The 25,392-nt window shown below is 43.4% G+C and overlaps 1 protein-coding gene across 1 annotated transcript in view; it reads right to left on the minus strand.

Annotated features, from left to right (window-relative positions):
- Nucleotides 1-25,392, minus strand: part of adgrb2 (adhesion G protein-coupled receptor B2) — a 1,091,625-nt gene that overhangs the window by 413,369 nt on the left and 652,864 nt on the right. The window contains exon 17 of the mRNA XM_078566906.1: nt 10,141-10,154. Coding sequence (XP_078423032.1) covers nt 10,141-10,154 — 14 coding nt within the window. The remainder of the gene's footprint in view (nt 1-10,140; nt 10,155-25,392) is intronic.

Here is a 25,392-nt window from a genome sequence, read left to right on the forward strand (position 1 = left end):
GAAAATGGGAACACAGTCTCAGGATAAGGGGCTGATCATTTAGAACTGAGATGAGGAGACATTACTTCACTCAGAGGCATGTGAATCTTTGGAAATCTGTACCTCAGAGGGTTGTGGATGCTTAAATACATTTAAGGCTGAGATAGACAGATTTTTGACCTTTTCGGAAAGCAAGGGATGTGGGGAGCGGGCAAGGAAGTGAAGTTGAAGCCAAGATCAGCCATGATCGTTGCAGTAATTATGCTTTTATTTAGTGTGCAATGTACTTTTAAGAATAATACCTGTTAGGCAAGATCACATGATCTATAGTAACCAATAGGAGAGTAGCATGGGCTATCTCAGAGTCAGTGTAGAGATAGAGTTGGAGTTGAAAGCACATGTATATTTGCTGCTGAATATATTGTAAATAAGCTTAATTTTTCCACCCAAGAAGTGTCTGCAGAGCAACTCTATCACTAATAACACAACTCGGCCACCCTACAACAAACTGGCGATGAGGAGTGAACAGAAGAAATCAATTTAGAAAGAAATTGGCACTGTACCTCACCCAGTGATTGTAAGCAGCAAGCTCTGTTAGAATTGAAGAAGTTATCTCCCCTTAAAATGTCACAATTTGGGAGAATTGATCATTTTAAACCTGCCACAGATGATTGGTCTCAATACATAGAAAGCCTCACGTTCTTTTTTTCAAGCGAGCAAAATTACAGGGGAAGAGAAGAGCCGAGCGATCCTCTTGAGTACTTGTGGGAGCAAAACTTACGGTTTGATTCAAACTTTGATGGCGCCCAGTGCCCCAGATTCAAAGAATTTTGATGAATTGATGGACCTTGTGAAGGGTCACTTTCAACCCAAGCCCTCAGTCACAATGCAGAGGTTCAGGTTTAATTCACAAAATAGAGCCCACGTGAAACAATTGCATGCTACATGGCAAATTTAAAGCAGCTAACGGAACATTGTGAGTTGGGTTCAACTCTGAATGACATGCTCAGAGATTGTTTAGTGCGTGCTGTGAAAGAGGATACTATTCAGAAAAGATTACTGTATCAAGTGAATCTGGATTTCAATAAGGCGCTAGAGGTAGCACGGACCATGGAAAGTGCAGTAAGAAATTCAAAAGCAATACAGGGTGCGCAAAATGGTGCCATCCTCCATATCGTGCGGAAACCTCAGCCAAAAGTGGCATGAGAAAGTGAGACCCTGCCGAGAAATGGGAAACAGCCCCCGCTAGCTGAAGAATAATGAAAAATAACTTAGCAGCAAAGTTGAAGAATAATTTTAATAGCGGTAGAAACAAGCAGTCTTTTAGCGATTGGGAGCTTAAAAAAACTGAATGTTACTATTGTCATAGAAATGGACATATGATGAGGCAATGCAAGGGAAGATTCAAGCAGGATTGTAAACAAAAGAAGAAGCCCAATGAAATCTGCAATGCAGAAGAACCTGAAACAACAACTTCAGACATTTACTCATTGTTTAATCTGAAAGTTGGAAAGACAGAACCAATATTTGTCACAGTGAAAGTAAATGGCAAACCTGTTAGAATGGAAGTGGACTTGGGAGCTTCCACTACAATAATTGGGGAACATACCTTCAGATATTTGAATAATGGTGAACATTAATTAAGTTCAGAAGAAACAGCCGCCAAGCTAAAAACATATACGAGTGAAGACATTCAAGTAAAAGGCATAAGCAGAGTAACTGTCCATTATGGAAGCCAATCGGCAGAGCTATCCTCGATGGTGGTAGCAGGTGAAGGTCCACGCCTCATGAGGCAAAATTGGTTAAAGGAGATTAAGTTAGAATGGGCTGAAATTTTCCAGTTGAGAGCAAGTGGGCTACCAGAGCTATTTAGAAAGTATGACACCATCTTCAAGGATGAACTGGGGAAAATCCAGGCCCTGCAGGCCAAGATCCATGTGGATCCGGAAGCGACCCCTCGATTCATGAAGGCAAGACCAGTGCTATATGCCCCGCGAGAAAAAGTCAACATTGAACTGAACAGACTAGAGAAACTGGGTGTTATCCAACCTGTTCAGTTTTCAGAATGGTCAACACCCATAGTCTCCATCCTTAAAGAAGAACAAAACTGACAGTTAATAAAGTAGCTAAGCTAGACAGGCACCCCATTCCAAAAATCGAAGGCCTGTATGCCAAACTGGCAGGAGGGACAACATACATGTTTCGACATGAATCATGCTTATCAACAAATAGAGTTGGATAATGCCTCCCGGGAATTTGTCACAATTAATACGCAGAAAGGGTCGTACCAATATACACAATTGCCTTTCAGTGTCTCCTCCGCTTGTGCCATCTTTCAGAGGACAATGGAAAGCTTACTGCAGGGACTGCCTAAGTTGTAGTCTATTTAGACAATGTATTGGTGACAGGATTCACTGAAAAAGAGCATTTGGCAAACTTAGAAGAAGTATTAAAAGATTTCTTGCAAGATGGAGTGCGTACAAAAAAAGAAAAGTCCACGTTCCAAGTGAGGGAGGTAATCTATTTGGGTCATTGGGTAGATTCACAGGGCCTCCACCCAGCTGACGAGAAAGTGAGAGCTATAAGAGAGGCACCTGCGCCAAAGAATGCCTCAGAGCTCAAATCATTCCTAGGAACGATCAACTATTATGGGCGGTTTTTACCCAATTTTTCTACAGTGCTGACCCCCCTGCATTTTCTACTCAAAAATAACCAACGTTGGTCTTGGGAGGTGCCTCAGAAAGAAGCTTTCATGAAGGTGAAACAATTGAAAACAGAAAATGCTGGAAAAAAACTAGCAGGTCTGACAGCATCTGTGGAGAGAGAAACAGATTTAACGTTTCAAATCTGTATGATTCTTCCTCTGATTCTGTTTTTCTGTTTTCATTTCAGATTTCCAGCATCCGCTCATCATTTTCTTGTAAAGACAAATGACTAAGGGCATCGGCGTTTGCGATTTGATTGCCAGGCCTATGTATGAATTTCCAGAATTCGCAAAATTTTGCTTTTATTTATATTAAGGCGAAACAATTATTGCACTCGTCCAATCTATTAGTGCATTATGAGCTGACGAAAGAATTGCTGCTGACATTTATGCATTTCCCTATGGAATGGGAGCAGTGTTCTCTCATCGGATAGACGACGGCATGGAATGGCCATTAGGTTACACATCAAGAACACGTAATCTCCATTCCCTAGCTACTGAATCCTTCCCTCTCCCTGGCAACTGATTGAAGTTGACCCAGACTTTTTGCAACCTTGCTGTTAAGTTTGATCCTGACATTAGTTTCCAACAACATATTTGTGTCATCACTGAGGCTATCTATTTAGACTTTCGTAACATCGCCTGTCTCTGACCCTGCCTCAACTCAAATGCTGCTGCAGACGTCATCCATAACTTTATTAGCCCTGGGCTTGAGTATTTCAATGTTCGCCTAGCTAGCCTCGTAGACCTGAGGTCATCTAAAATCCTGCTGCCCATGTTTTGCCTTGTACCAAGTCCCGTTCACCTATAATCCCTATGCTTGCTGAACTACATTGGCTCCGAGTTAAGCAGCACCCTGATTTTAAAATTCTCATCCTTGCTTTTAAATCTCTCCCTGGCCTCACCACTCCCTATCTCTGTGATCTTCTCCAGTTCCACAATCTTGTGAAAAACTGCAGTCCCACAGTTCTGATCTCTTGAGCATCTCCAATTTTAATCATTCAATTGGGATGCGTATCTACAGCTGCCAAGGTCCTAAGCTCTGCAATTCGGTCTGTAAATATCTCTGCCTCTCTATCTCATTTTCCTCATTAAGATGCTTCTTAAAACTTACCTCTTTGACCAGGTCATCTGCCTAACATGCCCTGATGCAGCCAGGATCAAATATCGTTTGATAATGCTCTTATGAAACACCTTGGGAAATTCCACTACATTAAAGATGCTATATAAATACAAGTTGCATTATTGATTACTTCTTCCATTACTCTACCAGTGACTGGGTGGAAGTGAAAGGGGCAGCTGGGTTAGATTAGGCCTGTTTTTCGTGAAATTTTTTGAGCATTGTCATGTAGAAGCACGTGTCGTAACTTCACTGGAATAGCTTGGCTGGGGTGCAACTACTGCTGATGCACAACTCTTCACTAATGGCAGTATCTTATCAGGACCTATAACATTCACTGTTTCCTATACACTCAGGACTTTAATATCATGCTGAATGAACCAAATTGGCTGATCACTGACATCTACACGGTGGGGGTATCCACTTTGCATTGAGGATGCTTTTTTCCTATTCTTTCACAGGATGTGGGTGTCACTGGTTAAGCCAGCATTTATTGTCCATCTCTAATTGCCCTTCAGAAGATGGTGGTGAGCTGCCTTTTGAACCGCTGCAGTCCATGTGGTGTAGGTACAACCGCAGTGCTGTTATGGAGGGAACCATAACCATAGAACCAAGCATAGAAAAATTTCAGTGCAGAAAGAGGCAATTCAGCCCATCATGTCTGCAGCAGCTGAAAAGGAAAAAAAAACAAAATTTAAAAAAAATAGCCGCCCAATTTAATCCCACCTTCCAGCATCTGGTCCGTAGGTGGCCCCTCATAATTTTGTATATCTCAATCAGGTCATCCCTCAGTCCTTGCAGGTTACAGCACCTTAAATGAGTTGAGGGTTTCTGCCTCCGCCAGGCAGTGAATTCCCACCACTATCTGGGTGAAGAAGTTTTTCCTCATGTTCCCTCTAATCCTTCTACCAGTCACCTTAAATCTGTGCCCCTGGTAATTAACCTCTCTGCTAGGGGAAACGGGGCATCCCTGCCTGCTCTATCTAGGTCCCTCCTAATTTTGTACACCTCAATCAGATCACCTCTCAGCCTGCTCAGTTCCAAGGAAAACAACCCCAGCCTATCCAACCTTTCCTCATAGCTGCAAATTTCAATCCTTGGCAACATTCTTGTAAATCTCCTCTGTAGTCTCTCCAGATCAATTATGTCCTTCCTCTAATGTGGCAAACAGAACTCTACACAAAATTACAGCTGTGTACTGCATTTTACACAGTTCCACAATTACATCCCTGCTTTTGTATTCTGTGGGCGGGATTTTTGGCACCCGCCCGCTGCTGGGATCTTCCAGTCCCGCAGCAAGTCAATGGACTTCTGGCGGGGGCGTCATCTCGCCAGTGGCAGGTTCCGCCCACGAAGGGGCTGGAAAATCCTGGCCCATGTCTCATCCAATAAAAGAAAGCATTCCATATGCTTTCTTTACCACCTTATCCACCCTGTCCTGCCACCTTCAGGGACCAGTGGACATGCACACCAAGGTCTCTCACTTCCTCTATACCTCCCAATACCTTCCTATTTATTATATGTTCCCGAGCTTTGTTTTCCCTCCCCAAATGCATTACCTCACACTTCCCTGGATTGAATTCCATCTGTCACTTTTCCACCCATTCAACCAAAGCATTGATATCATTCTGGAGACAACAGCTCTCCTTTTCACTTATCAACTACACGGCCAATTTTTGTGTCATCGCAAATTTCCCAATAATTTCACTCACATTTAAGTCCAAATCATTAAAATATATATATATAAAACAAACAGTAAGGGACCCAACACTAAGCCCTGTGGAAGCCACTGGAAACCATTTTCCATTCGCAAAAACATTCATCAACCCTTACCCCTGTATCCCATGGGCTTTTTCTTTTCTGACCAGTCTGCCATGTGGGACCTTATCAAATGCCTTACTAAAATCTATGTAGACAACATCCACTACACTACTCTCATCAATCCTCCTTGTTACTTCTTCAAAAAAATCTATTAAATTAGTAAAGCACAACCTTCCCCTAACAAAACCATGCTGACTATCCCTGATTAATCTGTTCCTTTCTAAGTGACAGTCTAACCTGTCTCTCAGAATTGATTCTAATAATTTGTCTCGAAGTTAGACTAACTGGCCTATAATTATTTGGCCTATCTCTCGCACTCTTTTTAAATAATATACAACTTTTGCACACCTCCAATCCTCTGGTATCTGGCCTGTATCTAGTGAGAATCGGAAAATGATCCTCAGAGCATCAACTATTTCCTCCCTGGCTTCCTTTAACAACCTGGGATACAATCCATCCGCCCTGGTGACTTATCCATCTTCAAGGATGTCAGTCCCCCCATTATATTCTCTCTCACTATGCTTATTGTATCTAATTTAGCACACTCCTCCTCTTTAACTAGAATATCTGCTTCATCTATCTCCTTAGTGAAGACAGAGGCAAAGTACTCATTGAGGACCCTGCCCAGATCTTCAACATCAGCGCACGAGTTACTATATGCTTCTCTGATCGGCCCTACCCTTTCCTTAGTTATTGTCTTGCTCTTAATGTACTGGTAAAACATCTTTGGGTTTTCTTTGATTTTACCTGCTAATATTTTTTCATATCCTCTCTTTGCTTTCCTAACTACATTTTAACTTCGTCCCTGTATTGTCTATACTCCTCGAGGCTTTCTACAGTATTAAGTTTTTTGTGACTTTCTTTTTCTGCTTTATCTTATCTTGTATACTTCTAGATAACAAAGGGGCTTCAGATTTGGCAGTATCACCCTTTTTCTTTGAGGGGACATGTGTATGTAGAATCTCGCTTTTGGACGCCTCCCACTGGTCTGTCACTGACTTCCCTTCAGCTGTCACCAATCCACTTTCACCAGGTCACCTCTCAGCTTTGTAAAATTTGTCTTTCCCCAATTTAGAACTTTTACTCCTGTTCTATCTTTATCCTTTTCAATAATTATATTAAATCTAACTGTATTATGGTCACTATCTCTAAAATGGTCACCCACTGCTACTTCATCCACTTGCCCAGCTTCACTTCCAAATACTAAATCTAGAATTGCACTCCCTCATTGGGTTTGTTACATGCTGGCTAAAAAAAGTTCTCTTGAATGCAGTTCAAGAATTTTGTGCGCTCTGTGCCTATTACACTGTTCTAATCCCAGTTGATATTAAGGTAGTTGAAGGCTCCAACTATTATTGCCCTATTGCTTTTGCACTCAGAAGGGCAAAATGAGCAAGAGTTCTAGGGTTTTGACACAGCGACAGTGAAGGAATGGCAATATAGTTCCACGTCAGGATGGTGTGTTGCTTGGTGGGGAACTTGAAGGTGGTGGCGTTCCCATGCATCTGCCGCCCTTGTCCTTCTAGATGGTACAGGTTGTGGGTTTGGGAGCCGCTGTTGAAGGAGCCTTGAAGTGCTGCACTGCATCTTTTAGATGGTACACACTACTGCCACTGCTTGCAAACATTTCATCTTTGTCTCTTACACTCATGTGCTGGATCTGCTATATTTAAGGGTGGGAAAGTTTACAATGTCCTGTTCTATTAGTTGACTCATACTATCATTCTTCACCATGTGTGGTAAGGATAGACTGTTTTGCCCTGATCCATTGGCTAGCGGAACACTTATATTTGTCCATAGCCTGTTGGCCATGGTAGCCTTGTGTTCTAGTTTTGATTGGAAGAGCTGAAGTAAATGAGGTTCAACCTCACCAAGAATGTAAAGCTGAGAGTAATCTTCTTGCTTTAACCATAATGCCAACCACACACTTGATTGTTAGAACAATCTGCAGCTGGGTAGTTTGGCACAATGTCTTGGCACATATGAAAAGCATTTTCACAGGTTCCATTGTTACACATTTTCATTTCCTATTTGCGCAGGAATTTCCCAAAATGAAGTCAAAGGCGCCAGTGATGTTCAAGACCCCACTGCATCACAACAAGAGATGTCTAGCAGTGCATCTTGCACAGATACAAGCTCAGAGATATCTCCCCACGGGCACTCAAAGAGTAAGGGATAGTAGAAGCATCAATAAACAAACTTCTACTGAGAAGGAAATGTGGTTGGTAGCTGTGGAACCAGAACCGTATGTTCTTTCATTCTACGACTGATGGGTGACAGCTTCATAGGATCAGTGTATAGAAGGAGCTTCTTGAGCTGAGTTGGGAGAAATTTGATGCCAGATATTAGGCTCCTCACAGTGCCCAAGGACCTCTTCTCAGATTCTTCCACATGTTGCATGACATTTCAGTGGCTGGATCATGACAGGAGGGACCAGAGGTAAGTTAGGTTGATGGTTCAATCAGCCAAATCCTTCAAGGGCTGAAAATGTGGAAAGGAGCAGGCAGCAGAAAGTAGATCGTACTCAGTGAGAAATGCTGCCAGGAGATGCAGCATGATCTAATGACTGAACAAGTATTGTATGAGCCCTGAGCATTACCCTGGGTCTTTGGGCTACTAGTCCAGTGACAATACCACTATGCCATCACCTCCCCATTATTTCAAACTGCTCTTCTCTAACAAAAATAACCTCAGCTTCTCCAATCGATCCACATTACTGTAGGCCCCAATCCCTGAAACCATCTTACGTAGCTAGCACACTTGCAGAAAGGCTACCAGGAGCTGCAGAGCCGTCTAATGACCTTGCAAATCTCTCAGGAGCACCCCTTGACAAACTGGATGAACTCTAAGAGCTTGGAGGGTTATAGGGCTGAAGGAGGTTGCAGAAATAGGGAGGGATGAGGCCATGGAGGGATTTGAACACAAGGTTGAGAATTTTAAATCTGTACTGTGTTTGAGCTGGCAACCAAAGTAGATCAGCAAGCACAGGGATGATGGGTGAACAGGATATTGCACAAGTATGGGCAGCAGGGCTTTGGATGTCATTTACAAAGGGTCTAAGATGGGAGACTAGCCAGGAGAGCATTGGAATAGTCTGGAGGTCAGAAAAGCATGGATGAGATTTTCAGCAGAAGAGGAGCTGAAGCAACACAATAGAAGACCTGTATAACAAAGATGGAAGGGATGGAAGTAGGTGCTCTTAGTGATGGAGAGAATATCGCAAAATCATAAAAATGATTAATACACAGAAGGAGGCAATTCGACCTACTGAGTCCATGCTAGGTCTCTTCAAGATCAACTCAGCTAGTACTACTCCCCTGTCCTTTCCATGCAGCCTTACAAATGTCAATTGCCTTTTGAAAATCATGATTGAATCAGCCTCCATCACTTTCAGGTAGTGCATTCCAGAATGGGCTGATCTAAGAAATTATCCTGAAAACATGATATGAATTTGTCAACTAGGCTGCCTTTGTCCATCTGGTTGTTCCAGTCTATAAATAGATTAGAATTCCCCATGATATTTGCCGTACCTTTCTGACAAGTTCTTCTTTGATACCCCGTCCTGCCATGTGATTACTTTTAGGGCACCTATACACCACCCACAAGTGACTTCTTGCCTTTATCATTCCTCATCTCTACCCAAACCACTTCTATATCCTGGTTTCTTGCACTTAGGCCATCCGTCTTTATTGTATTAATGTCATCTTTACTTAAAAGAGCCACCCCTCCACCTTTTCCTCACTTCCTATCCTTCCCAAAAGTTACATACCCTTCTATGTTCAGATCCCAATCTATCCCATCCTGTAGCCATGTCTCTGTAATGGCTATTAAATCAAGCTTATTTATCTCTATTTACACAATTAGTTCATCTGTTTTGTTTCGAATGCCTCGTGCATTCAGATGCAGAGCCTTAAGTTTTATCCTTTTATTATTTTTGTAACCTCTAGCCTTATCCATTGGTTTACACTTAAAGACTTCTACATTCTATCTCTTCCTGTCATGCTCTGCTTGCCATTTCCCAATTTAATACCTCCCTCTCTTACCTTGTCTCTACTATTTAATCTATCACATCTTCTCACATTTGACCCCTTGCCCCCATGAATTAGTTTACAACCCTTTCTACTTCCCTAGCAATTCACAAGAACACTTGTCTCAGCATGGTTCAGGTGTAGACCGTCCCAACGGTACAGCCCCCACTTTTCCCAGTACTGGTGCCAGTGTCCCACAAACCGGAACCCACTTCCTCCACACCAATGTTTGAGCCATGCATTCATCTCTCTAATCTTCTTTGCCCTATGCCAATTTGCATGTGGCTCAGGTAATAATCCAGAGATTATACCTTTGAGGTTCTGCTTCTTAATTTGGTACCTAGCTCCTCATACTGACTATGCAGAACCTCTTACCTTGTCCTACCTATGTCGTTGGTGCTGACATGGATCACAATGTCTGCTCCCACTGCAAGTTCCTCTCCAGCCCTGAGCACTTATGAGATACTCACCAACCAATCTCTTCCAACCAATCAAACTGCTTCTCTGCTTTGATATCACTCTCTGTTTTCTCATGCTGTTTTCAATCTACTGACTGCCTCTCCACTTGCGCTGTTTTCAGACTCCTGAATGCCTTTCCACTCACGCTGTCCTCAACTTCCTGACTGCCTCTCCTCTCACGCTGCTTTCAATCTCCCAACTGGCTCTCCACTTACGCTGTTTCCAATATTCGGACTGCTTCTCTGCTCTCTGTTTTCAATCTCCTGACTGCCTCTTCTCTCATGTTGTTTTCAATCTTCCGAATGCCTCTCCACTTGCGCTGTTTTCCGACACCCCTTATTTCACAAGGACTGCTGATGGAACAATTGGCATGCTCAATAGTGGAGGTAAAGCACTGTTAGTGTAATAGGTGACTGAATCGTTTAAGTAAAGGTCAAGTTAGTTAATGGCTGATACATGAGGCTACTAGCCGAAGATAACTTTCATCTATTTCTTCTTCCTCATCCTCCTTTGGTTGTGACTGGAAGTCCTGATCTCCCAGCTGCATCATTTCTAGATGGCAAATATGTAGCATACAGCTATTATCTCTGAGATTTTGGCAGGGTTATAAATAAAATTCCACCAATAAACTGACTCTTTCTTTGAGCAAATGGTATGTTCCACCAATACTCTGATGGGGACATGAACATTATTCTGTTATATGGTCCGAGACAACATTAAATGAATTAAAATTTTTCCTGTTCATTCAGGCCATATGATCAGCGGTAGAGGCTGAGAGACCCACATGTGGCTTAGTGCATGTCTATGAAAACTTTTGGGAATTTTGTTGTGAGATAAAAGTACTATTTTATCTTCTTTGGTTACCTACTTGTGCCACGATGATGTGACTTGTGCATGAGTGATATCATTCTGTAATTTCATTGGCTGATCAAACATACATTGAACTGTTTAAAAGGGACTTTTAAAAGGAAAAAATACACTGACTTTGGATGGCTGCCACAAGTCACCTGATATCTGGCAATGCAAATTGACCAGTTTCCAGAACATTCTAATGTGAATTATAATTCAGACATGCCACAACATCCTTCTATGGAATTGAAAACCTGCTGATGTCAGGAATTACTTCAAAAGATTTACTGAAACTGCACTGACCTTATATTTTCACATCTATAAGGCTACCTCTCAAGTGGAGGCAGAAAATCTACTAGGAAAATAGTAACATTTGAAAAGGTGTCCTGCCTATCTCATCAAGACAGATAATGGATATGCAGGGGTTAATGGCTGGGACATTACAGAATCTAATCACCTTGGCCATGAAACAAAATCCATAGTTGGTTTAGACATCACCTAAGCAAATACCTTCGCAAATCATTATAGGGAGAGAGGATCATGTGACTGGAATAACCACTTTTGAAATCTCTTTTGAAAACAGTGTGCAAGCTGCTAAAAAAATAGCCTGGAAAAACATGCCAGTGGAACAGTAGTAATATTCTCCCCCTTCCCTTCTCCCTCAAGTCAAGGCTCTATCTCTTTTAAAATTAAAAATCCAGCACAGAGAAGGAGAATTTTTCATTGAAAGGAAATCCAGCTGTAAAAATCATCAACTTTTTGATAAGATGGGCTACATTTTAAAAAGAAATTGTCTCAGGAAATTGCAATTATGCATGAGTTTCAATTCCTGAAATCTGAAGATCGCCTTGGGGAAACTTCTGCTGCAGTCAAGGACTCATAAGCAGTGAACTCTCATTTTTCTTATACATTTCAGCATTGAATTTTTATTTGGCTAACAAAGTAATTACCTACAGAATCACTTTTAAATTTTGGATGCTTGTGTGTGTGAATGTGGGTTGCAAAGATCAAGGTGCGGTTTGCCTTTTAAAATATTTTTTATATCTTTTCCTGGGTGAGTTTTTAACTTTTTAACTCAATAAAATGTAACCAGTTTTTGCATTAAACTCAAGAAAGCCTAACAGACTAGTTTCTTTTCAACTAGCACGAAAACTGTTAAGCAGACATTGAGTAAATACCTTCATCCTCTCTAAATTCACAAAATAAACCCCGTTATGGTCTGACTTGGAGTGTAAACCTAGAGGAGTGATCTTTACCCCTCCTCACATGGCCCTAACACTTCCCAGTGATTAAAGTGTTACCTCACGGGAGGCTTGGATGAAATTTGTGACATAGAAATTTGATTCTGTGGTCATCTGCATAGCCATAGGAAGAGTGGTTCCTGTGGTGGAAGACACAGGTTGGGGCCATTATGAAGCAGAAGTGGCAAAGATAGGTCTGCTCTCAATGCTCAGATAGGACTGTTCAGATCGCCTGGAAAAGACTTCATCCCTGAAAATTAATTGCTTGCCTTTCTTATCCCTGAATGAACTTACCTTTATTTTTCAAATCCGTGGTATCATTGGAGACCCGAAAGAGATTCTCATTCTGAGTAAGTTACCTGCTTCAAGGCAATAGCAGCTGGAAGTAAAACTGTTGTTGAAAAAGGCGTGATAAACAATAGTCTTACAATGCAAAATATGTGGGCAATACAACAGGAAATAACATGTTTTTGAAAATGCATTGTAAAGCATGGTAGTAAGACATAAAATGAACTTTATAATCAACACCCTTGGGTCCTCTTGAACAAATTTTTTCATGCTCAAATTTTTTGTGTGCACGAGCTGTGCTATTGGAAAAGGTACCTCTTCAAAATTGTGTTACCCGACATGGAACCATTTACCTTGAAAATTCAAGGTTCAAATCTAAAAAAAGATCCTTGAAAAATTCAGAGTCCCAAACTGGGCATGCAGACTTCTGCAGCTAATTCTATGATCCACATTGTTATCAGCAATATTCCATGTTAGGGTCCATAAAATCATCCAAAGAAGGTATCAATGCGGTCAGACCTCTTCCGACCTATTTTAACAACTGTTTCTTCCGATTAAAAATTGATTTGAGCCTACCAAACTCAGGTTATGCTCCTTCCAAGCTATTTAGGCAAGTTTTATACCCACCTGCCTCCAGTGAAAGGATGCTAAATTAGTACATCATCCTCCTTTCTGCTATGCACACCAATATATTGTAACTATTGTTACAGACAGGGGAGAGAGACCAACTGAACTCTTTTATTTTTCTTGCCATCTGCCCATAAGTGGAGGCACTTTAATTTTTGAAATAGGTCATGGTGGGTCTCCCCAAGCACTCTGTTTGTGAAGTCAATTTTAAAGTGACCCGCAGCAAATTCTCTTTAGGGTTAAATCGGAAGAACTGTTTATTCATACATTCAAACATGGGGGGTGGTCATCACAACTACATACACAAGCACACAAGAAGGAGATAGGAAAGAAAGGAATTTTACAACTAGGAACAATTAAAACAAAAAAACCCAAAGATATGGATATTCATTTACGTGAATGTCAGAGTCCAGTGGGGGTTCCTTCGTGTAGGAGTTAAAGTTCTGGCGGGTTCAGCTAGCTGAAATCAGCAGTTGCTGAATTCCTTCAAAGTTGGTGATGATGCAGAAAGATGAGGTTGGTATACAGAGATTTGGTCCGCTCTACAGGCGATGGCAGGAATGTTCCAGAGAGCTAGGCTTTGAGGAGTTTTGGACTTGAGGCTCTGCTATCAGCCTGGAGCCCTGCTTTGGTGTTGACAGGCTGGATATTCATAGCAGATTGGCTTGGGAGTCAGAGAATGTAGTATTAAAATGTTCCAAAGGCCAAAGGAGCTTAGGTCATGTGGTATTGCCCATTGATGTGTCTGTTTCAGGTTAACAATCAGTTGCTATGTCTCTGGTCAAAATCCATTGTTCACCTTAGGAGATCAATGGTGGCTATTAGTGCCTCTGCAGCTATAATAAGTTTCAATGGTTCTTACTTTGTTATAAATCCAGGCTGGGGAGACAGACTGTCTGATGCTACCTTGTTTCATTGATTGTAGTGGGTCCACACATTGATAGGTGTGAGATTCCACAAGGATGAAAATTGAGCTTTGTCCTGTAATTGATATTGGAAGTTTCCAGAAATGTAGCCAACTTCGAAATCATGTAACCTATAGTAGCCATATTTTTGGTCCAGCAAAGTCCATTTTTAAATAAACAGAAAGTAATGTTTGATTTACACAGTTTATGATCTCCTTCATGTCTTATGGACATGACACTGTGTTAATAATTTCTGTAAAAAAAGATTCAAACTCTAGACAGCAGCTAGTCATGTTAGATGGGTTGCACATGAGTCACAACTGAAAATAACTGAATGCATTTTCTAGATTTTTAAAATAGTTCTAATAGTTTTAAATAGTGTTAAATAGTTAATCCAGAATTTTAGAACATACGAGTAGAATTTACACAGGAGTTCTTACGATTGTCCATCATAACTTTGGTGGATGACCCACAGAAATCTTGAAAAAACAGCATACACATTACTTCTCCATGGCTGCCACAATTCTTCTGCTGGAGTTCTAGCAGATGATTGGGAGAACCCCCATGAAAACTCAATCCCATTATCTACACTGACACATTAGTGCAATAATGCCTAAGTCTCACATTCCCAGAGCTGTTAAATAAAAGGCCTGCCTGCCATCTCTATGATATTTATTTCTATGAATTATTTTATAATTTTATGTCGAAGGGATAATGTTGCAGGGCTATAGGGAAAGTGCAGGGAATTGGGACTAATAGGTCCTTTCAATGAGGCGAACACTAAAGATCCTATTTGGCACTGTTCAAAGAGCAAGACCATTATCTAGGCCAAAATTTATCAACTGACAATATCAAAATAGATTAAATGGGCATTTATCGTATTGCTTTTTGTGGGCTTTGCTATGTGCCTGTGCAAAACAGTGATACACTTCAAAACTAATTCATTGGTTACAAAGCACTTTGAGATATAATTTACTCAATAAATACATTTTAAAAATGTTTCTCAGTGGCTAAAAATCCAGCTGCTGTGAACAATAGAATATACTGTTGAAAGCAAAATACTTCAGATACTGGAAATCTGAAATAAAAACAAAAATTGCTGGAAAAAGTCAGCACATCTGGCAGAATCTGTGGAGAGAGGAACACATACTGTATACAACATACTGTGGCTGTTTAATGCCTGGCAATTATGCAACTGTGCAGTGTGTTTATCTTTCATTCATTATGCTAAAGTGTGAAAATTTCAACTGATTTTCTGAATGTGTTCTATTAGTGAAGAGCCTATGGAGAAGCTGTTATGGTAAATTATGGCATAATTTACTAATATTTATAAATTATAACCTCCCATCATCTTTATCGGCTGCAGCGTTCAGAAACTCAGCCATGGCGAGGTGCCAAGCTGGTAGAAGCATCCAGGGAATTGGACCAATGATGTATACCTAAAGAATGTTCAGTGAAAACATTGACAGTAAAATGTATCATGCTGAACCTTCACATGCTCTCAATATTGTAAAGAGTGAACTGACTACACTTGTTGATGGTTTTCAGTAACTCCTCCTTCATCACGCCTTTGCATTAAAGTTACTAATCGAAGCCAGCATGTGGACAGCATTCTGAATTTGTAACGTCATTGGTGATGAGATTTTGAACAAACATCTGCTCCCAGGTTGCCTCTGACCAACAGTGATAAGCAGGCAGCAGAGGAAGAAGGGAGGACTTAGATACACTGATATGTGAACATTTATCTCACTTTATAGGAGTTAGGACTATGTGTTAACAATTCATCAGAATGCCTTTTCACTATTAACTTGTTACTGCTGTTAAACAGGAAAGATTTATCACCTATTTATGATATAAGTTATCTCTCTCAGATACAATTTTGACAGGTAACAGTTCCCAGAGCCAAAGGGTTGAAAATTTGAGCCTGCACTCAACATCTATCAAGACAATACTGCTTCCCGCTTTTCATATGGACTGTTCTAATGATAATTCTCAAGGGTCATGCTGAGAAAAGTGTGGCTCTAAATTAGCACATGAAATCACGAGTTGAGAAATCAATAAAAACATAGCAATGCAATCAATGGTAAATGCACATCTAAGTTAAAACCATTTTGTTGGTCTGGCTTGCAAAGACCTCAATATATTTAAGTGTCCAAACCAATCTACTGAGAAATCAATAAAAGTAACGTTGCCATTATCAAGTGCAAATCTCCTCCATAAGTATACATCCCACCTAACACCAGGTTAGGTTAGGTGCAAAGTAGTAAGTGCCAAGGCTTCAGACATTGGGTTTCTCAGATATCTGCAGTCGTGTGGAAAGAATCTCAGCCCTCTCCAAGTCCCATTAACGAGCTTCGCCGGCTACTCAGTCAACCATGCCTCAGAATGCTGCAGACCTGCATGAGTTGGTAATCAGGTGTAGAATTATTGGGGAGGGTTTTATCAGGGGCTTTAGGACCTCAATATCAGGACCAAATGGGAGACTCAAGCTCATAAATACCAGTAGTCGGGCTGGCTCAGCAATCTTACTGGAAGGGGCCTCTTAATTAGTTGTCTTGCCATCCAGTTAAAGATGGCATTTGGAATATAAATGCTGTTGGTCAAATCAAAGGGCCAGTAGCTCTGTTGCCTTGGCAGCCCCATTGGAAGAGGTGGCTACTGCTGAGGCGGGTTGGAGAATGAGAGGGCTCCTCAACATGGGCCAGAATGTTTAGCTCGTCGGGCGGGTGTGCGCCCGACCCGACACAGCATAAAATGACGCGCAGTGATGTTGGGCGAGCGCCCCAATGTCATCGTGCACTTGCGCAATATTTTGGTCAATGGGTGCACACCAGAGCTGGCAGCGCACCTGCTGACAATTAAAAGGCGTATTAGGGCCATTTGAAAGGTAATTTAAATAATTTTTTTGCTGCCTGTCCAATCTTATGGCTGGCGGGCAGGCAAAAAGGCCAAGCGGCCTTTGCATATTTTAGGAAATCTCATCCGCAGGCAGGATGAGGTTTCCAACAGCAATTAAAAATTAAATAAAAATTAAAACATTTAATTAATAACATGTCCCTGCTCATATGACAGAGTCACATGAGGGGACATGTTTTATAACATTTTTAAAATCTTCATTTTTAACGTTTTAAACTGTTCATCTCCCTGAGGCAGCTCTGTGTCTCAGGGAGCTTTTCCTGCGCACACCTGCGTGCATGCGCAAAGTTCGCGCTCACCCTCCTCCCCCCTGCCAAACAGACAGTGCTGAGCGCTACCACACACATTTAACGCTGGGCAGGCCTTAACTGGCCCGCCAGTGTGAAATCGCAGTATGGCCCTGATCGCAAGCAATATTCAGCTTCCCAACCTTCCCTGTTGAACATGCCTGACGAAGAAAAAATCCTCTTCATGGGGGCGCTCTCTGAGAGGTAAGCAAGAAAATTAAAATCAGAGGGGCAAAGCAGGCTGGGCCCTTCAGAAAGCCCATTGGGGTCATAGGGGCAGCCTTCCCTGCCTGTTGCCCCCTCGTTGGGGCATGGGGTGTCCAGCTCCAATGGCGCCCTGGACAAATGCAGGGTGGCTCCACCTTCCAGTGAAGCTGGCAGCTTCCACATGTGGCAGAGAAGATAGCCCTTAATAGAGAATTTAATTATTTAAATGAGCTGCCAACCTCCATTTGTTGTGCAGTCAATCTGCATCCAGTTGCACTGCTGGGAAATGTCCTTGGCAATGGGACAGCATTGGGGAGCTATCATGATATGGCACTTGCTACTTTTCTGTGTCTGCCCCCAGCATGCCACCCTGCACTGGGGAAATCCGTTCACTGTGTCTGCTACAGAGTTCATTCGATTCGAGACTTCCATCACAAGGCATTTCATCTTCTCAGCTATCAACATCCCGGGGTTTACCATTGACCAGAAACTCAACTGGACGAGCCACATTAATACTGTGGCTACAAGAGCAATCAGAAGCTGAAATTCTCTGGAGAGTAACTCACCTCCTGACTCCCCAAACCCTGTCCACCATCTACAAGACACAAGTCAGGACTGTGATGGCATACTGCACACTTGCCTGGATGGGTTCAGCTCCAACAACACCCAAGAACCTTGACACCATCCGGGACAAAGCAGCCCACTTGACTGGCACCCCATGCACCACCTTAAACATTCACTCCCTCTGCCAGTGTGTGCCATCTACAAGATATGCTGTAGCAATTAACCAAGGCTCCTTCGACAGTACCTTCCAAACCCACGATCTCTACCAACTAGAGTGACAAGGGTAGCAGAGACATAGGAATACCACCATCTGCAAGTTCTCTTCCAAGCCACACATCATCCTGAGTTGGAAATATATCACTGTTGTTTCATTGTCACTGGGTCAAAACTCTGGAACTCCCTCCCAAACAGCACTGTGGATGTATCTCCCAGAAGGAAAAAACAGTTTGGACCAGAACTCTTATTTCCCAGTTTTTATGGTGTTCCATTTTGAAGTATACAAGACCAATTCAGACCAGTATTCTTATTTCCCAGTTTTAACTGTTCTTTCGTTCTGGGCTACACCACATGGACTGCAGTGGCTCAAGAAAGCCTCTCACCACCACCTTCTCAAGGTCAATTAGAGGTAGGCAATAAATGCTGGTTTACCAATCGATGTCCCCATCTTATGAACTAATAAAAGAAATACGTGCACTGTAACCCTGAATCAGATCTTGCAGTATTTCCTCTTAGTTTGACCCCACCGATTACCTTACTATTTCTTATTCTAGTGCTACCTGTTTTTCCCAATCCTTTGTGCACATTGATCTCCTGTCAAATGCCAGGTCCTTGTTCCCATACCCTTGCCAAATTGATTTAATCCTTCTCAAAGGCGCTACCAAACCGTCCCAAGAGACATTGATTCCAGCCCTTTTGAGATGCAGTCCATCCGATCTATAGAGGTCCCATCTCCCCTAGAACCAGGTCAAATGTACAAAAAATCGAAAACCCTCCCTCCTGCATTATCTCTCCAGCCGTGCATTAATGTATGCTCCTGCTTCTACACTCACAAATGGGTGGCGCAGGAAATAATCCAGGGATTAATACCTTTGAGCTCCTGCTTCTTAGTCTCTTTCCTAGCTCCCTACAATCTGCCTGCAGGACCTCATCCCTCTTTCCATCTACTTCATTGGTACCAGTATAGACCACGATTGATGGCTGTTCACCATGCCCCCTGAGAAGGTTCTGCAGCACTGAGTGACATCCTAGACCCTGGCACCAGGGAGACAACATACTGTCCTAGAATCGTCTCCAGCTGCAATAATACCTGTTTTTCCCATAGCTACAGAATTCCTAATTACTATTGCTTCCCCAAACTTCCTATCCCCCCACTGCACAGCTGAGCCAGCCATGGTCCTTTGGATTTGTCCCTGGCTGCACTCCACAGAGCCAAATATCGAACAGCGAGATACATTTTATTTGACCAGGTGAGGGGTGAACTGGCTCCCCTCTATTCAGCCTCCTCAGTTGGTCACAACAAAAGTTTAAGCTTCTTCTTCACGAGGATATGCCCTTTCCAAATCAAAATGTATTTAACTATTTATGCAGTGAGCAATAAGGAGCCAATCAAACAAGGGCCTGAATTTTGCACACACATGCAAGTGCGATCGGCGAGCCCAGAAGCGGAAGCGATATCTGCTCCCGCCCATGTTTGCAAGCCAAACCTGATTTTATGCTGGCTGGCCAATTAAGGGCTGGCCAGCATGAAAGGCACACTGACAGTGGCTCAGCGCTGCCGGCCAGGGCGAAAGCATGGCGGGCACCGGATCCAATGGAGACCCAAAGGGGTGTTTAAAAGCGGCACACGTAGCTCCCTGAAGGCTGCCACGGGATGATGAGGAGCCTCAGGGCGCTGTTCAAGAGAGACTTGGAGCATTTTGAATTGACAGGAGGGAACTCTGCCCCTCACCTGACGACTGCCGGCGCGCTCTCCTGGAGGCAGTGAGTGCCCAGCCGGAGATCCTCGTGCTGCAGGATGGCAAGAGGAGGCCACCCCACCAAACGAAGAAGGCCTGGGCAGAGGTAGTTGCCATGGCGAGCGGGCATGGTATTGTCCGCTGCACATGGATCCAGTGCTGGAAAAGGTTCGATGATCTCCTGCGCTCCACAAGGGTGAATACCAACTTGGCGTGAAACTGCATATAGATGTCCTGAAGGGTGGCTGTTCTTCGTGGTGCTCAGGGGCGTGAGGTGCAGAGTGCCAAATGGCACATGTCTCTGTGTCGGTCAAGGTTGGGAGATGTGCCTGCTTGGCTTGGGTATGTACAAGGATGAGGTGTGCCAATCTGATGGGCATCTCAACCTAGATATCCTGGGGTGGGGGAGTGAAGTTAGCATGCTATGGCAGTTAGAGTGCGGATTAATGAAAGCACTTCTGTTCGTGGAGGAGAAGAGAAGCCATAATGTGCAGGAGCGCACACAAACAGGTGGTAGTGTGGCCAACCTCCCGATCCTTTCAAAGTTTGAGATGGACGCCCTCAACATAGAATGCCAGCGTGGAGCTAGGTCCACAGGTCACAGAGAGGCAGGGGTCTCGGAGGAAGGTAAGAGTCCAGTGGACAGGTGAGATACTGGGGGAGTGTGTAAGAGATGAAGGGTTGTGGTTTTTCCAATGAGAAGTTCAAACTAAGAGTTCCCATTGCTCATCCAATCACAATGCCTCAGTGAGGCAGTTGTCCATATGATAAGCAACCATCACGCATGCAGAGTCATTTTCTAATGATGTTATCAACTGATATATTCTCTTCCTCCTTCAAATGTGCCACCCTCACGACACCAGAGAGAACCTGAGGGCCCTCCATTGACCCTCCAAGGAGGACCTGTGGACAGAAGCACCTGCGTCACATCCTCTCTCCAAACCAAACACCAGCACAGACACAGGCATGTCAGTGGGTAATAGTATGTAGGCTCAGATGGTAGTGCACAGTGGTAAGGGCGCATCACACTTGCATCTGGAGCTGGCAAAGGTAGAGAGTGCTGAGGGCACTGGCAGTTGGAGGACTGCTGGAGACCAGGACCATCCTGAGTCTAAGGCAGGTGATGAGCATCTGCAGTCATCCGTCAGGTGGCAAATGCTGCATGTCCAGCAGGCTGTGTGGGAAGATCAGGCGGAGATCCCTGAGGGTCTGCGTGCCAGGGTCTCTGACTTGGAGGAGCTCATGCGGAGCGTGAACACTGCATTGACCCGCAGCTCTGAGCACATAGCCTCCTCCATAGAGGGAGTGGCGATTCACAAGCAGAATCAAGGATTTCTGGGGTTGCACTCGGGCTTGCAAACCCTCACACTGGCAATGACCTCAGCAGGTCACTGCCAGTGTGAGAGCTGGATGAGGCACTTAGTTATTATGCTAGGTGCCCACCCATCAATGGTGAGCGTGAAGGTTCAAACCAACCTGAAGCTGGTGGACGAGCTGCATGTTGGCATCTGTGGACTACTCTCAGGGAGCTCCGGATGAAGACAGCAGCTCCTCCGCCCCTCTACCAGTGCCCATTGCATGTGATGAGGCCGTCAGTTGTCGCGACTGAGCCGTGCCCAGCCATGGCACTGGACGTTCCCTCCCAGGCGGTGCCTGCACAGACTCTGTCGGCCAGTGGATGGCCGCCAAGGTCATCAAGGCTGACAGGACATCAGAGTCAGCAGGCTGCCTCTAATGCCGCTGCCAGCAAGGGATGGCAGGGAGAGGTGGGGATGGGGGGGGGAACCAAGATGCAGCACTCGCAAGCAAAAGTTAAAGGGACTGTAAACACATGAGGGGTTGTCACGGGTGATATAACTTTAGCTCATACGTCTACTATGTATGAATTGTGTTAATGGGACCATCATATAAAGATCTCATTATGTGTCATGGCCTGATTGTGCTTCATGTTTTTCATAGGTGATGGGCATGGGAGTGGCTTGTGACAGATGGGAAGGGTTGCAAAATTTATTTCAGAGGTTGTTACTTGAGATAAGGATGACAGGATGGCCTCATCAGGAACATTCAGTAAGGTGGCATCACACTTGCCCTCACTTTCAAGCCATGCCTTGGATGCCTAGCCGAAAGAACACTGAATCAAGACCTCCCTGGTCTCCCTGCCTCCCATGAGGTTCCTCACTTTTGCATCCACATCCTTGCTTTGGGTCTCGTCCAGATCCTGCTCAGACCCATCACTTGAGTCGTCCTCTGCGACTTGTGGAACTGCCTTGCTGTCTTCATCCTCCAATGAATCACCCCCTTAACAGAGCCAGATTGTGCAGTGCACAACACACAACGACGAGCAAGACACGCTCTGGAGGATATTGAAGTGCTCCTCCTGATCATTCCAGACAGCGGAACCACATGCATGCAATCTATGGGTGTGGGGGAACCTAGCAATTGCAGCAAAGACACTGGCTCTCAGCCTGGCAAGCTTTGTCGGTCCGGAATGAATGAAGTTACTGACCCATCTGAACAGAGCGTCAGCGACCAGCTTGACGCAGTTGTGGGCAGCAGATTAGGAAACACCACATAAATCACCCACTGACCCTTAGAAAGAACTGAAGGTGAAAAAATTCAGGGCCACTGTAATCTTAAGAGCCACTGGGTTGGGCGGCCATCTACACAGTTTGAGGCGATCTCTGGGCCAATCATCTGACATATGGAGGTCAGAGTGTCCCTCGAGAGGCACAGCTTTCTTTGGCACTGGACCTCAGGCATGCCCAAGTAGCTAGTGTGCTGCCTGTAGGCTCTAGCTGCACGTTAATGGTGTCTTCTGTGGACCCTTCTGCCTTGCATTTCCTGCTGACCCTGAACCCCCTCTGGCTGTGCCTCTCTTCCCACAGGTCGCACCCTGTGCTGCCTGTGGACAGGCCTCCTTTCCCTTCTGGTCCATTCCTCCTCTTTGGAGGAGGTCCCTCCAGCAAAGTAGACAATCATCATTTGCTGAAATATAGATGACACAGGATCGTGCACTGGAGGGCCATTCAGCAGAAAGCCTCTGTGAAAGCAAGTAACCTAAAGAGCCCTCCAGGAAACACAGAAAATACAATGAACTGTGTGAAAACCACCTCCAACAAACTCACACCTAAACTTAAATTGTCACAGATCTGGTTGCCTTTCATCCCATCTTGGATTGAGCTTCAATTCAAAATGTGATAGACGCCTGGCTGAGAAGCTCACATGCCAAGTGTTAAATTGCACAGGCCTTGTAAAATTCCAGGCAATTGCCTTTTTAATAGGCTTACTCAAAAATGGAGTGAGTCAGAAAGCGGGAAACTACAGGCCAGTTAGCTTAACACCTGTCATGTTAGAAGCTATTATTAAAGAAGCTGTAGCAGGGCACTTGGATAAGTTCAAGGTCATCAGACAGAGTCAACATGGTTTTGTGAAAGGGAAATCATGTTTAACCAACTTATTGGAGTTCTTTGAGGAAGTAATATGTGCTATGGATAAAGAGGAACTGGTGGATTTACTGTACTTAGATTTCCAGAAATGGCACATCAAAGGTTATTGTGGAAAATAAAAGCTCATGGTATGGGGTTCAAATATTGACATGGTTAGAAGATTGGCTGCCTAACAGGAAGCAGAAAGGCGGCATAACGGGGTCTTTTCAGGATGGCAAGACGTAATGAGTGGTGTGCCACAGATTAGTGCTGGGACCTCACCTGTTTGCAATTTACATAAATGACTTTGATGAAGAGATGGATGGGATGGTTGCCAAATTTGTTGATGACACAAAGATAGGTAGGAAAGTAATTTGTGAAGAGGACATAAGGAGGCTACAAAAAGATATAGATAGGTTAAGTGAGTGGGCAAAGAGGTGGCAAATGGAGTAAAATGTGGGAAAATGTGAAATTGACCATTTTGGAAGGAAGAATAAAAGAGAGGCATATTATCTAAATGGAGAGGGATTGCATAGCTCTGAGATGCAGAGGCATCTGGGTGTCTTAGTGCATGAATCGCAAAAGACTAGTATGCAGGTACAGCAACAATTAGAAAGCTAATAGAATGTTATAAATTATTGTGAGGGGAATTGAATACAAAAGTAGGGAAGTTATGTTGCAGTTATACAGAGCACTAGTGAGATCACATGTGGAGTACTGTATACAGTATTAGTCACCTTATTTAAGGAAGGATGTAAATGCATTGGAAGCAATTCAGAGAAGGTTTACCAGACTAATAACTGGAATGGGCTTATGAGGAAAGGCTAGAGAGGCTAGTCTTTTATCTGCTGGAGTTTAGAAGAGTAAGATTGAAACATATAAGATGCTGAGGGGACTTCACAGGGTGGATGTGGAGAGGATGTTGCCTCTTGTGGAGAATCTAGAACTAGGGGTCACTCTGTAAAAGTAGAGGGTCGTCCACTTAAAATGGAAATGAGGCAAAATTTTTTTCTCTCAGTGGGTCGTGAGTCTTTGGAACTCTCTTCCAGAAAAGGCAGTGAAAGCAGAGTCTTTGAATATTTTTAAGGCAAAGGTGATATATTCTTGGTAAGCAAGGAGGTGAAAGGTTATCGGAGGTAGGTGAGGTGCAGATTTGAAGTTATTATCAGATCAGCCATGACCTTATTAAGAGGTGGAGCAGACTCGAGGGGCTGAATGGCCTACTCCTGCTCTTTGTACATATGTTCGTGTTAATTATCCCTTCAATTATCGGTGGGCACATGTGCCCGAAGACCATAATATCACGTGATGGCATGATGACGTCTTCTTGCGCGAATTTGGGACCGCCGCGCCCCTGCTCTGAAAGCATAAAATTCTAGCCAAGATTTTTCTGAAATAAAGAGAAAATTTATTAACCACTAAACTCTAGAAAAAAATAATGCGGTGCCTCGCACACATAAGTATCATAAATAAGGGAAGTTAGGGTCCAATAAAAAAAAGTTGAAAGATTATATGGATAAGTGTAGTTTGATGGTCCTGGAGGCGTATATCTTTAAACATTACGGTTGATTTGGATTAGCTGGTTTCATGGATGTGGTCAGATGTAAAAGATGTTGCTATTATTGCGAGATCTTGGTTCACTGATAGATTTCTAGTAAAGGTGTCTTCTGAGTTGGGTAATACACTTGTTCCAAAAGAGGGAGAGAGTCCAGCTTTCAGTCTGTCTCCAATGCTGAAAACTTCCTTGCAAACTCTCTGCGGTGGCTGCAGCCTAGTATACTTCACCCATTATGTATTTCCAAGGGGTTTTGGGTGGGTTTGTCTGTGGCAGCCATTGTTTCAATATCCAGCGCTTTGCATTTTAATGTATCTTCCTTAGACAGTGACACTTTTCAATGAGTCTCTGGTTTGTTTGTTTTTCCACCTTAACCTTGGAAGATCGCCTTCGATTTTTAAGTAGTTCTGTCTCATTTCAAATTGCAAAATTTTCAGTCAGTTGCAAATTGGGAAATCATAC

This window comes from Cetorhinus maximus, chromosome 21 (assembly GCF_964194155.1).
Source record: "Cetorhinus maximus chromosome 21, sCetMax3.hap1.1, whole genome shotgun sequence".
Lineage (NCBI taxonomy): Eukaryota > Metazoa > Chordata > Chondrichthyes > Lamniformes > Cetorhinidae > Cetorhinus > Cetorhinus maximus.